At 37.4% G+C, this 12,438-nt stretch overlaps 1 protein-coding gene across 1 annotated transcript in view; it reads right to left on the reverse strand.

The window, feature by feature from the left end:
* ADAMTS20 (ADAM metallopeptidase with thrombospondin type 1 motif 20) overlaps nt 1–12,438 on the reverse strand; it is a 185,312-nt gene that overhangs the window by 14,489 nt on the left and 158,385 nt on the right. The window contains exon 29 of the mRNA XM_065400040.1: nt 3,744–3,911. Coding sequence (XP_065256112.1) covers nt 3,744–3,911 — 168 coding nt within the window. The remainder of the gene's footprint in view (nt 1–3,743; nt 3,912–12,438) is intronic.

Here is a 12,438-nt window from a genome sequence, read left to right on the forward strand (position 1 = left end):
TCATTTCCATTATCGCATGTCATTCATAAACCAAGGTGCTTGCATATAACCCTTTTACAATGCACTTATTACACTAACAAAGTTCTGTTTTCTACTGTTTGTTAACATAGTTCAGGTGCTTACTTCAATTTTCTACATTTTTGTCAGAAGAGATTTAGGATGAAAATGTCAAATTACAATGGAAAAAACACCCCTTCAACAGGTGAGGTTAAATATATACTACAGAATAAGGATCATGATCCTGCAAAGACATATGGCAACATGTTTAACTCAAGTCTCAGTGGGAAGAGTGGCTATTCACATATGTAAAGTTAAGCACATGCACCGGCATTGCAGGATCAGGCCTATATAGCTGAAATCTTAGTAGTATAAAATAAAGTATGTTCAGTTTTAGAGCCCTGCGCAGGGCTCAAAAATTTGTATCTGCATCTGATCCGCGATCCACAAAAATTGTCCGCGGATATCTGTGGATTTGCAGGGCTCTATTAACAGCTCCATGGGTCACCGCACACCAGTGACGCAGGGCTGGACCAAACCCCCGACTGCCAACCACCCTCCACTTCTCCCCAGAGACCTCCACCCCCACCATGCCTCCTTCCCCGCAAGCTACAATCTTGGGCCCTTGTATGCAATGCCACCCTCCCAGTGGGGGGCTCGGACACCCCTACACAACCCTCGCAGCTCTAACGCACACAGATCCAGCAGGAACAGACAGCAGTGACAACTACTCTCTTCACAGCACCCGCTGTTGCCGCCCGCTAGCTTAAAGTATAACCAGACCTCTTTCAAAATGGTGCTTGGCTCACTCCCTTCTGGGAGTTGTAGTTTACCTTCTCTGTCAGAGCAAGCTGGGGACTACAGCTCCCAGAATGCCCAGCGGGCTATTTCCACATATCATAGCCCGCAGCTAGGTGATTCAGAGAGCCGAGCTGGAGCCTGCCTAGATCTAGCTAGTTTCATTTTCTGACTGTGGAGGATTCCCTTCATAGTCTGTTTGCAACAAAAATCAACCGGAAGTTCTATCAATTTTGTTCACGAACAGGTCACAGTCCAGGTTCTCTGTCAGATGCTTTTCTGTTGCACTGGACAGACAAGCTTCTGTACACGTTGCTTCCTATTCCACTCCTGCTCAGGGTGGTGTTGAAAATCAATCAGTATTATGCATTAGTAATACTTATAGCACCAGCATGGTCTCACCAACACTGGTTTTCCATTCTGTTGAGCCTCCCAGTTAGGGCTCCTTTGACTCTACTGCTGGACCCAGATTTGATCTCACAAGACCACAGTCACCTCCTCTATCCTGATATAGAGGCTCTTCACGTGACAGTCTGGAAGTTCTGTGATTGACACCTCAGAAGGAGATCTGTTCAATGGCAATGCAAGACATACTCTGAAACTGTAGAAAAACATCTAGTATGTATATTTACCTGGTTTAAGTCCCAAGAGGGAATAGGATCCTCTACTTGGGGATATAATCATTCCAGACCCTTCAAAAATCTGATTGTCATGGGATTGGAAAAAAGATAACAATTACCAGTCAGAGGATGGGAAGCTGAGAAGCTGCTAGGTGGACTCTGATGGAAGTTAATGGCCAGACCTTGCTGGTTCATGTATAACAAATAGTCCAGCACATGACATATTGAAGCCCGGACTGAGGAGACCCCTGTCTATTGGGTCCACATGGACAGTCTCCTCCACTTCACCAGGTAAATTATTGTTGCCCCTATATATTCTTGGCATATGGGAGGAAAGGGATCCACCTTAGCTATTCACATGCTAATCTAAATAGCTCTCTCACACACAAACAAATGTTCTTTGTGCAGCTTCATTTTACCATTTCCATCCAATATTTTTAAGACTTCAGCAACCACCAAATCATAAGAAAGAGTTCTTCCCCTTTCTCTACATCTTTGTTTCCTTTTAGGATACCCAGTCCACCCCAATCACATAATTGGCAAAGTTCTTAAAGTGTGCACCTTTTTAAGAGACAGAATAAATTATCTGATACAATTTGAATAGGAAAGATGTATACCACAACTTTTAAAATTCATTTTATTTGAAGATCCCAGATGCAAGGGTGGAGGTTCTATTCTCCAGACACATTTGTAACATAGTCATTAACTTTCCAGGTGCCTACATGTGAGTGTAAAAGAGACAATAGACTCTGTATACACATTTTTGTTTTCATGTAGTATTCTTCATCACAAGTACATGCCTGTGTCAGATAGATTGTTATATAAACTGTTAATTTCAAAACAACAATAAAAAGTCAAGATGCTGAAATGAAGAATTTGCTATAATTCTCCAGGACACATCTTTGGTTGCAAATTATCAAATTATAAGGATAATACTTTTAATTATATTTTAATAGGAAAAATGTACTGAAATTCAATTATTTATGATGCATTATTATACTGTAGAAATGTTATAATTTATTCTGTCTCAACATACCGTCACCCAGACACATGACTAGGGATAGACTTGCCAAAGATGACTCAGACAAAACAAATTTAAGGTGCAAAACAAAACATCTATTCTAATACAACAAAATGTTTCAGAGTGTGTAACGCTGGAGCACATTCACAAACTTCCACACAATCTCTGCTTCCAGTGCTGTACTAGATGTCTTTTATACAGCTGCCAACCCCTTGTATGTGATGTAGGACACAGTGGGATTCGGGATCCCTGGTGCCTAAGACACTTTTGAAAAGTTTACCCTTAAAGAGCAAGTTAAAAGCAAAGTACTGCATGTGATGAATGATGACACAATACACTATTACACACTGATAAGAAAATCTCAAAAGATTTGGAGTTCTGTTTAAAAAAAAAATCACAGAATGTAAATGTTTATCTTAACAATTTCATCTTGAATATACATATTAGGCCACCTTCCCTTCAAGAACAGGCTGCCTTGTGAGAGGAAAGCCCCAAACTATTAATCAGCAACAGATGCGTATTATCAAATAGATTTTCATTTTCACTTGCAAATTTGTCAGTCGTTTCTGTGATTTAGTTTAAAGATAAAAGTAAGACCTTAGAGTGAGCCACTTCAGTTTAAACTGTAGATATAATTAGTGTGGGTATGAAACAGCTTCCATATGAGGAGAGATTAATAAGACTGGGACTTTTCACCTTGGAAAAGAGATGACTAAGGGGGGATACGATAGAGGTCTATGAAATCATGACTGGTGTGGAGAAAGTAAATAAGGAAGTGTTGTTTACTCTTTCTCATAACACAAGAACTAGAGTTCACCAAATGAAATTAATAGGCAGCAGGTTTAAAACAAACAAAAGGAAGTATTTCTTCATACAACGCACAGTCAACCTGTGGAACTCTTTGCCAGAGGATGTTGTGAAGGCCAAGACTATAACAGGGTTAAAAAAAGAACTAGATAAGTTAATGGAGGATAGGCCCATCGATGGCTATTAGCCAGGATGGGCAGGGATGGTGATCCTAGCCTCCGTTTGCCAGAAGCTGGGAATGGGCGACAGGGGATGGATCACTTGATGATTACCTGTTCCGTTCATTCCCACTCAAGCACCTAGAATTTGCCCCCGTCAGAAGACAGGATACTGGGCTAGATGGACCTTTGGTCTGACAAAGTATGGCCGTTCTTATGCGTGTAGCACATGAAGAACAACTTCTGTCTAGCACTTTAATTGAAACAGTATGGCATTAATATGGCCTTTTATGCTTTGCTTAGAAGGAAGAGTGGTATATAATTACAGTAAATTTTACATACATCCTTCCACCTGTTGGCCTTCCATGCAGGGCATCTGACAGCTCTACAAACTTTGTGGGTTCGAGGCTTCTTTAAATGTCTACAGTTTTCTTCCTCTAATTTAATTTGGATGCTGTTCACACAATGCACATCACGATACTTTATACCCTTTCCACAGGAAACGGAACACTGGAAAAGAAGAAATAGATTTGCTTTATTCCTTTGTCTTTATTAGAATTTTAAAATAACAGAAAAAAACAGAAAAAGCAACCACTTAGCATATGCCATAATACAAATAAGTAATAACTGTTTTATATTGTGCAATATCTACTGTACATGTCTACTTTGAAGTTACTATAGAAGTTTTTTCCTAATGAACAGTACTTATTGTTCACATCCTGGCCAACAATCAGTTAATTGTTCATTCATTCAATCAGTCATTTTTAAATATATGAGATCAGCCGTCAACTCACGAGATCTCATAAATATGCTGATTTCACAACAATTCATCCAGGCTTCTTCTGTTTGTAAATAAATATACTGCTCATTTGTGTGTGTATAAGAAAAGATGGGTTATACAATGAATCAGAATAAATCACGAACAAAACAAAACCCCTTCAGTTTCCAGAATCTGTATAAGAATGTGTCATATAGACCCTAGAGCCTCATGGAGTTTGTACTGTTTTTAATCCTATGTTAATATATCCTACTATATCCTGCGTTACTATATTTTTACATTTACTATATATTTACATTTATAATTTACATAATTTACATTTATAATTTACATTTATAATTTTTACACTTATAATTCACATTTATATTATTTACATTTATATTTCAATGGGGCCAGGATTTCACCCCAACTCTCTAGCAGCTCTCTTCACTTCTGCAGATCCTATTTAGGTCCTGATCCTGCACTATGTAGTGTGTGGGCGGAATGGGTGTATTTCATACAAGTAAAATCAGCAATATTTGATGCTGAGATTGGAAATAAATTAATGAAACTGTTGCCTTTCAATATCTGAAGAATTAATGTAGCTGATAAATTTATTTCTGGAAAAATGTTGATGTACAAAAGGAAATTTTTTCTCTTTCAGTTTTCAGAAAGGATACAGTTTAATTTATTCTAGGTTTTAGACTATGATTTATCTTAGGCCTTAGAAGTCTTGTGCAATTGCTTCCATTACAATCAGGTGGAGAACGATTACGCAAATCAAAACGTCATTCATACACAGATGCAGAAAAGAAGACTTAGCCAAAGTGGGTAACCTCCTCTTTCTTCACAAATGCCAGCAGGTATTTCCTTCTTTCTCCTATCTAGTGTCCTTCATCAGGGGAATTTACATCACATCTCAATATAATCAAACCTTTCTATTTCCAGGAAATAAAGTTTACAAAATACAGCCCCCTGGCTGCAAAAACTTTAAATCATCTAGCCTTAAAACTACCGGTGGCAAGCCACTCTACACAACTGTTTTGCTGAGACACACACATTTTACACAAAGATGCTCATCACATTTAATTAAATAGGATGTTAACTTGCTCACTCAGGCCCTGACCTGCAAAGATTTAGGCATGTGCTTTAACTTCATACATGTAAATAGTCCCATGGATTTAAATGGGATTACTTATGTGTTTAAAGTTAAGCATATGTATAAATCTTTGCAGGATTGGGACCTGAGCTGCATTTATTAAACATCATAATTGATATCATGTCTCTTTATGTAACTTTCACTATGTTTTAAAAACAAGCCTTACCCCACAACTAACAGCATACAGTTCTAATTGGCAGTGACTACAAAGAATGGGAATGTTTCTAAACGAAATCATTTGTCCTTCCTGTGAACTTTTCAATTTATGGCTTTAAAATGGTGTGCATATAATTTAAAGGATTTGTGTTACATTTTGAATAATCCAAAGAGAGGAAAATGTGGTAAATGCTGCATATAAAACAATTTGCTGTAACTCAGCTATTTCTTTACCTTTATCTAAGACTAAGGTTGGTGAGAAAACCTGCAATTTTTACAAACCTTATAATTAGAAAGGTATTTCAAAGATAAACTCTGATTTCAAAGGATTTAGACCTCAAAGCATCACACATTGTCTACACTTAAAAATCTAAAAATACTAAGAAGACCTTGATACCTGGTAGTACACTTAAAGTGTCTACAGATATTTTAAAGAAGTAATAAAATGCATGTACAAAGAAACACAAACTCTAAAGATTCTCCCTTTTCATTCTGTTTTTAATAGAATGGAACTATAGTACAGCACAAGCTCACTTCCCCATCTGATATACTAGGAAGAGAGCACATTCACATGGCTGGATGCCCCTCCATCCTCAATGGTCTTCATCTGCCAATCATTAGTTAATCCTCAAAAGCTACTAGACACAGCCTTTCTAGCTCCTGTGGGCACTTCTTCATTCAAGAGATAGCATTACAAGAGCCCCGTTGTCAAAGAACTCTCTACTTACAAAGGTGCAATTCCTAGAGCAGAGAACACAAAGGTAATCTTAGTCTTTAATTCCTTGTTGCCCTTGCAATTAAAAATCAAGACACTTTTCATATTATATTTACAAATAATTTGCTTCTAAGGTATATCCAGCAATAATTTGTTTAATAAAATGTGAATAATTTTAAATGGTCAATTGATGTCAAATAATAGTAATAAAATACACACATAAATATTTTTTCCCTCTGCAGCCTTATAGAGGCGACCTTCTAAAGACATTATTTTGCATGTGCTTAACTATATACTGAATATTTATGTTTAGTACTAACAATTCAAAACTTGAACATCTTCTTTAAAATTAGTGAGCCAAATCCAACCTTGACATGCCTCCTTTAATTTCAAATTGGCTAAATTTGCATTGGCCCTGTCTCCAAAGAAGGTTGAAGATTTAATCTATTATAATTGCAACATAAATTAATAGCAGAATGTAAAAGGATCACTCATAGAATGTACAGGAAACATTATATATATTGTATGAAGATATGATCCTAGGTTCTCTTATATAACAAAGTTCTACTATTAAACTTCATAGTTAGAGTAAGATTATACAGGAAACAGAAAATAAACAGAACCAAATGTTTTGGTCATCAACAGCAGTGGAGAGGGAACAGATGAGATGGTCATTCAAAAGGAAAATAGAAGACATAATGATTATAGGACTATCGGTGGTCCAAACAGTTTCTTTTAAAGTTTGTTATCTCTAATATTGCTCATTCAAGTGAAAATGGTTAAAGCCTGCTGAAATGTATTAGATGTCTCAATGAAAATGTGAAACCACAAATGAAAGATTACCTAACAGATATTTACAGAAGAAAACTAGGACTTAATGATTCTTAAAGTTGTTTAAAATTGTAACGAAGAACATTTAATTTAATTGTGGGAAATGGACTTTCATTTTTCAGTTATATAAATTTGTATAAATAATCCCAAATTAAAACCACCAATAAAACCTAACGAATGCCATTTACTTTTTAAATGGCAGTAAATGACATGAAAATTTGTCTTGGACTTTCCAGTTTGTACCAAGAAAATTTTAAATTAACTGAGAAACGATAGTTGCAACAATGATTTTATTTTTAATATAGAGGTTATTTTTTTACTCCATGCTTATCTAATGCCTTCTGAAATAACTAAATAAATCAGAATAGTTTGGGATTATATTTAAAAAAATTTCAAAATGCAATTCAGACCTCATACTTTAAGAGTAACCTTTCTGGAAAACCTACAGACAGGATCTATAGATTTTGTATCCTTTTCTCTGTTACATGTATCTCAAATTAAGGACCTGATCTTGAATTCCTGCACACCCAAAACTCCCATTCATTATAGGGATCAGGACACAAATTACGCTGGTCTACAATTTTTGAGAAGTCGTCTGCTTCAGAGATAAAATGTGCTATTTATTATGTATTTTGATGTGCTGAATTCAAATATGACAATTAAAACAACTGATTGGCTACTGTTTCTAAGATATTTAAGTTTTTACATTTTATGTCTATGTATATTGTGTAGATAGTAGAGTTTTAATCATAAATTGTAAACCTAGGTCTTTTCATGTGTTTATGGTTGCTTTACATGATAATATTTCACCTGTCCTATTTATGTAACACTTTAAAAATCAGCAAAAGGGTTATATAACTAAAATTTATTATGAAACAAAAGGCAAAAAACTATTCTGTACATAGTTTAGTCCTATTCAGTGTCTACTCGGCGCTTCTTGGCTTGTCTCTTGTATTCATTAAATGGAGCATCTCTTGTCACTGTCCAGCAATAGTCTGCAAGCATTGATGGGCTCCATTTGCCCTGATAGCGTTTCTCCATTGTTGCAATGTCCTGGTGAAATCGCTCGCCGTGCTCGTCGCTCACTGCTCCGCAGTTTGGTGGAAAAAAATCTAGATGAGAGTGCAAAAAATGTATCTTTAGTGACATGTTGCAACCAAGGCTTTTGTATGCCTTGAGGAGGTTTTCCACCAACAACCTGTAGTTGTCTGCCTTGTTGATTCCGAGAAAATTTATTGCCACTAACTGGAAGGCTTTCCATGCCGTCTTTTCCTTGCCACGCAGTGCATGGTCAAATGCATCATCTGGAAGAAGTTCACGAATCTGAGGACCAACAAAGACACCTTCCTTTATCTTAGCTTCACTTAACCTTGGATATTTTCCACGGAGGTACTTGAAAGCTGCTTGTGTTTTGTCAATGGCCTTGACAAAGTTCTTCATCAGACTCAGCTTGATGTGTAAGGGTGGTAACAAAATCTTCCTTGATTCAACAAGTGGTGGATGCTGAACACTTTTCCTCCCAGGCTCCAATGACTGTCGGAGTGGCCAGTCTTTCTTGATGTAGTGGGAATCTCTTGCACGACTATCCCATTTGCAGAGAAAACAGCAGTACTTTGTGTATCCAGTCTGCAGACCAAGCAAGAGAGCAACAACCTTCAAATCGCCACAAAGCTGCCACTGATGTTGGTCATAGTTTATGCACCTCAAAGTTGTTTCATGTTGTCATAGGTTTCCTTCATATGGACTGCATGACCAACTGGAATTGATGGCAAAACATTGCCATTATGCAGTAAAACAGCTTTAAGACTCGTCTTCGATGAATCAATGAACAGTCTCCACTCATCTCGATCGTGAACGATGTTGAGGGCTGCCATCACACCATCGATGTTGTTGCAGGCTACAAGTTCACCTTCCATGAAGAAGAATGGGACAAGATCCTTTTGACAGTCACGGAACATGGAAACCCTAACATCACCTGCCAGGAGATTCCACTGCTGTAGTCTGGAGCCCAACAGCTCTGCCTTACTCTTGGGTAGTTCCAAATCCCTGACAAGGTCATTCAGTTCACCTTGTGTTATGAGGTGTGGTTCAGAGGAGGAGGATGGGAGAAAATGTGGGTCCTGTGACATTGATGGTTCAGGACCAGAAGTTTCATCCTCTTCCTCTTCCTCATCTGACTCAAGTGAGAATGATTCTGATGAATCAGGAACCGGCAGTCGTTCTCCGTGGGGTACTGGGCGTATAGCTGATGGAATGTTTGGATAATGCATAGTCCACTTTTTCTTCTTTGACATACCTTTCCCAACTGGAGGCACCATGCAGAAGTAACAATTGCTGGTATGATCTGTTGGCTCTCTCCAAATCATTGGCTCTCTCCAAATCATTGGCACAGGAAAAGGCATAGATTTCCTTTTCCTGTTCAACCACTGGCGAAGATTTGTTGCACAAGTGTTGCAGCATATGTGTGGGGCCCACCTCTTGTCCTGATCTCCAATTTTGCAGCCAAAATAAAGGTGATAGGCTTTCTTAACCATAGTGCTTATACTGCGCTTTTGTGATGCAAAAGTCACTTCACCACAAACATAGCAGAAGTTATCTGCACTGTTCACACAAGTACGAGGCATCTCTGCTCACTTTGGCTAAACAGAAATGTGTCCCTTTGCAAAATCAAACACTGACAAATAAGAGAGCACGACACTGTATGATTTCTAGAGCTGATATAGGGCAATTTGTTCAGCAGAGTGATGTAAGCTTCGTTATGATTGCATCATCCATGACTTCTAGGAATAACATGATGCAATTCATATCATGTATGACGCAATACCAGCTTCAGATTGCATCATTCATTGTTTTGCCTAAAAAGCAAGTACTGTCCAAACCCAGTCATAGATTTATTCATAGATCCAGTCAAAGATGTATTTTAGTCATTTCTGGTTTAAATTGAGATCCCTTCCCTTTATAACTCACTTATCCTCCGCCATTCCCAAGTCAAGGGTCGTATATACTGACCCAATAGTATATCTTGAAAACTAGAGCCAATCAACAATTTTAAGCATCATTTTCGTTCTCAGTGACCCAGAATTAGTAAAGTTTGATTACATTTATTTCAGAAGCATTTTGGCTGTAGAGCAGTGTTAGTAGCTTCACTGTGTGGGCTATATTATTTATGTTCCAATAGAATGTTTTAATTCACCAACATTTTAGTGGTTACTCAAAACATGAAAGTGTGATTTACTTGTTTAATGTACTTTTGTTGTTTCAGTGCTCACACCATCTATGGAAGGAGGAACAATCCTTGATATACCAGTAATAAAAAAAAAATACCGATGATAAACATTTACTGCATTTTAAATTCTTATTTAGCATAGTTTACTGTTGTCATTCAATTTGTAAACCTCAATTTCTACAAAATTATTTAAAACCAAACAGACTAACGAATCAAAAAGAACCCCAAACAATGCAGGTACTGCTCAACATGTGTAAGAGTGGCAGAATTGGACTTTAGGGCCTGATCCAAAGTCCATTCTGATCAATGGAAAGACTCTCACTGACTTCAAGTGGGGCTTAGGACAGATCTTTGTTAGTTAGCATACAGTAGAACCTCAGAGTTACGAACACCTCAGGAATGGAGCTTGTTCACAACTTTGAAATGTTCATAACTCTCCACAAAACATTATGGTGGTTCTTTCAAAAGCTTACAACTGAACATTGACTTAATACAGCTTTGAAACTTCACTATGCAGAAGAAAAACGCTGCTTTTAACCATCTTTATTAAAATGAAAAAAGAGACAGTTTCCTTACCTTGTCAATTTTTTTTAAAACTTTCCCTATATTTGTTTCGTAGTTTACTTTAATGCAGTACTGTACAGTCTGCTGCTGCCTGATTGCGTACTTCTGGTTCTAAATGAGGTGTGTGGTTGATGGGTCAGTTTGTAATTCTGGTGTTCGTAACTCCGAGGTTCTACTGTAGTTGTTACAAGGTTCAGTTGTGCTATTTATGCACAGGCCTGCATTTCTATCCAGGTTCTCTGATGCATGGGAGGAGCACACCACCTCTTTGTGAGGTTTAGCGCTCTGCCAATTTTGTTCTACAGGCTGTTATGGAGGGGGCATCCCCAGAGGAGGGAGCAATCCCATTGTTCCCTTAAATGCAAGGACTGCAATCTATACCTGGATCTCTTCTCGTTGTGCAAGGTCAAGGAGGTCCCTTGTCCTCTTCCACTCTGCACACTTCCATAGGAGCCAGGCACAATTTGGCCCATAGTGCTCAGCACAGATATAACACTTTTATTTGTATAACATATTTTAAAAGCAGGTTAGCTATTTTTGACTTATTGATTATAAACTTGAATTGATTTTGGAGTTGTATGAAGAACACATTTTCCATATATCATGTATCACATGTGTAGAAAGACTTCCACAGGAACTTTGTATCTTGGAAGAAATATGAATATTTTTCTTAAAACAAATACAAGTTGAAAAATATTGCACAACATTTTATCCTGAAATTTTAGCATTTGTCTCAACATGGGTTAAGATAATATTTCCCATGTTGCAGATCCTTTAAAAAATATAATAAAACTGCAGTGAAAAGCTGGAGTTGATTAATATCGTTCAAAGTCATTCCGTAACCCTGGTAACTAGGAGTCATTGGTTAAGTCTTTTTTCGGTATTAAAATTTTACGAGGATCAGCCTGATGCAGCTGCTGGCACTCTCCGAAGTGTACAAGTTAATTCTTATGCAGAAGGAGCATAATCAATTGCTAGCAAATTAAGGCTCTTTTGAAACAGCTTAAATATAATTCTTAGCAGTTGCAATAAATAAAGCTTTACTGGAAGGTTTTAGATATATCCTTTTTTATAGATACTTTGGAAAAAAAACTAAGCAGTTGGATTTTTCTTGGAATTTTAGTCTACATTTATTTTAACTTCTTTTCAAGGGAACATTTTGTGTCCGTACTCTAACCAGGCCAAATGGGTTTTTCCAGACTCCACTTTGAAAACAGCTTAGCAAGTGGAAAGGCTATAAACAGCTCCACCTTGCGCTTTTATTCGCAAGTGTTTGGCATAAGAGTTGTAAGGCTGTGGCCAAGAGGGGGAAAGTAGCATCTAAAGAGAATAATATATTACCACTGTGTGAATTATTTAAAAAAAAAAAAAAAGCCTTTTAGGTGTGATTGTGTGACCGTACAGAGCCAGCATATTCAAAGATTACAAACTCATACAAACTGCAAGAAATTGGACTAGAAACTTTCAAATTCTAAGGCTCAATCCAGAACCTACTCCAGTGAGGTAACAGGGATTAGATTTCCTTTTGTGATCTAGGAGGCATGTTAGAGAAGGGAGGAGACAGCACTACAATGCCTTGTACTCTAATGATTTTTGGTTGGCACAATGGCTCCTAGGGCCATAGTCAAG

The sequence above is a fragment of the Emys orbicularis genome, chromosome 1 (assembly GCF_028017835.1).
Source record: "Emys orbicularis isolate rEmyOrb1 chromosome 1, rEmyOrb1.hap1, whole genome shotgun sequence".
Classification (NCBI taxonomy): domain Eukaryota; kingdom Metazoa; phylum Chordata; order Testudines; family Emydidae; genus Emys; species Emys orbicularis.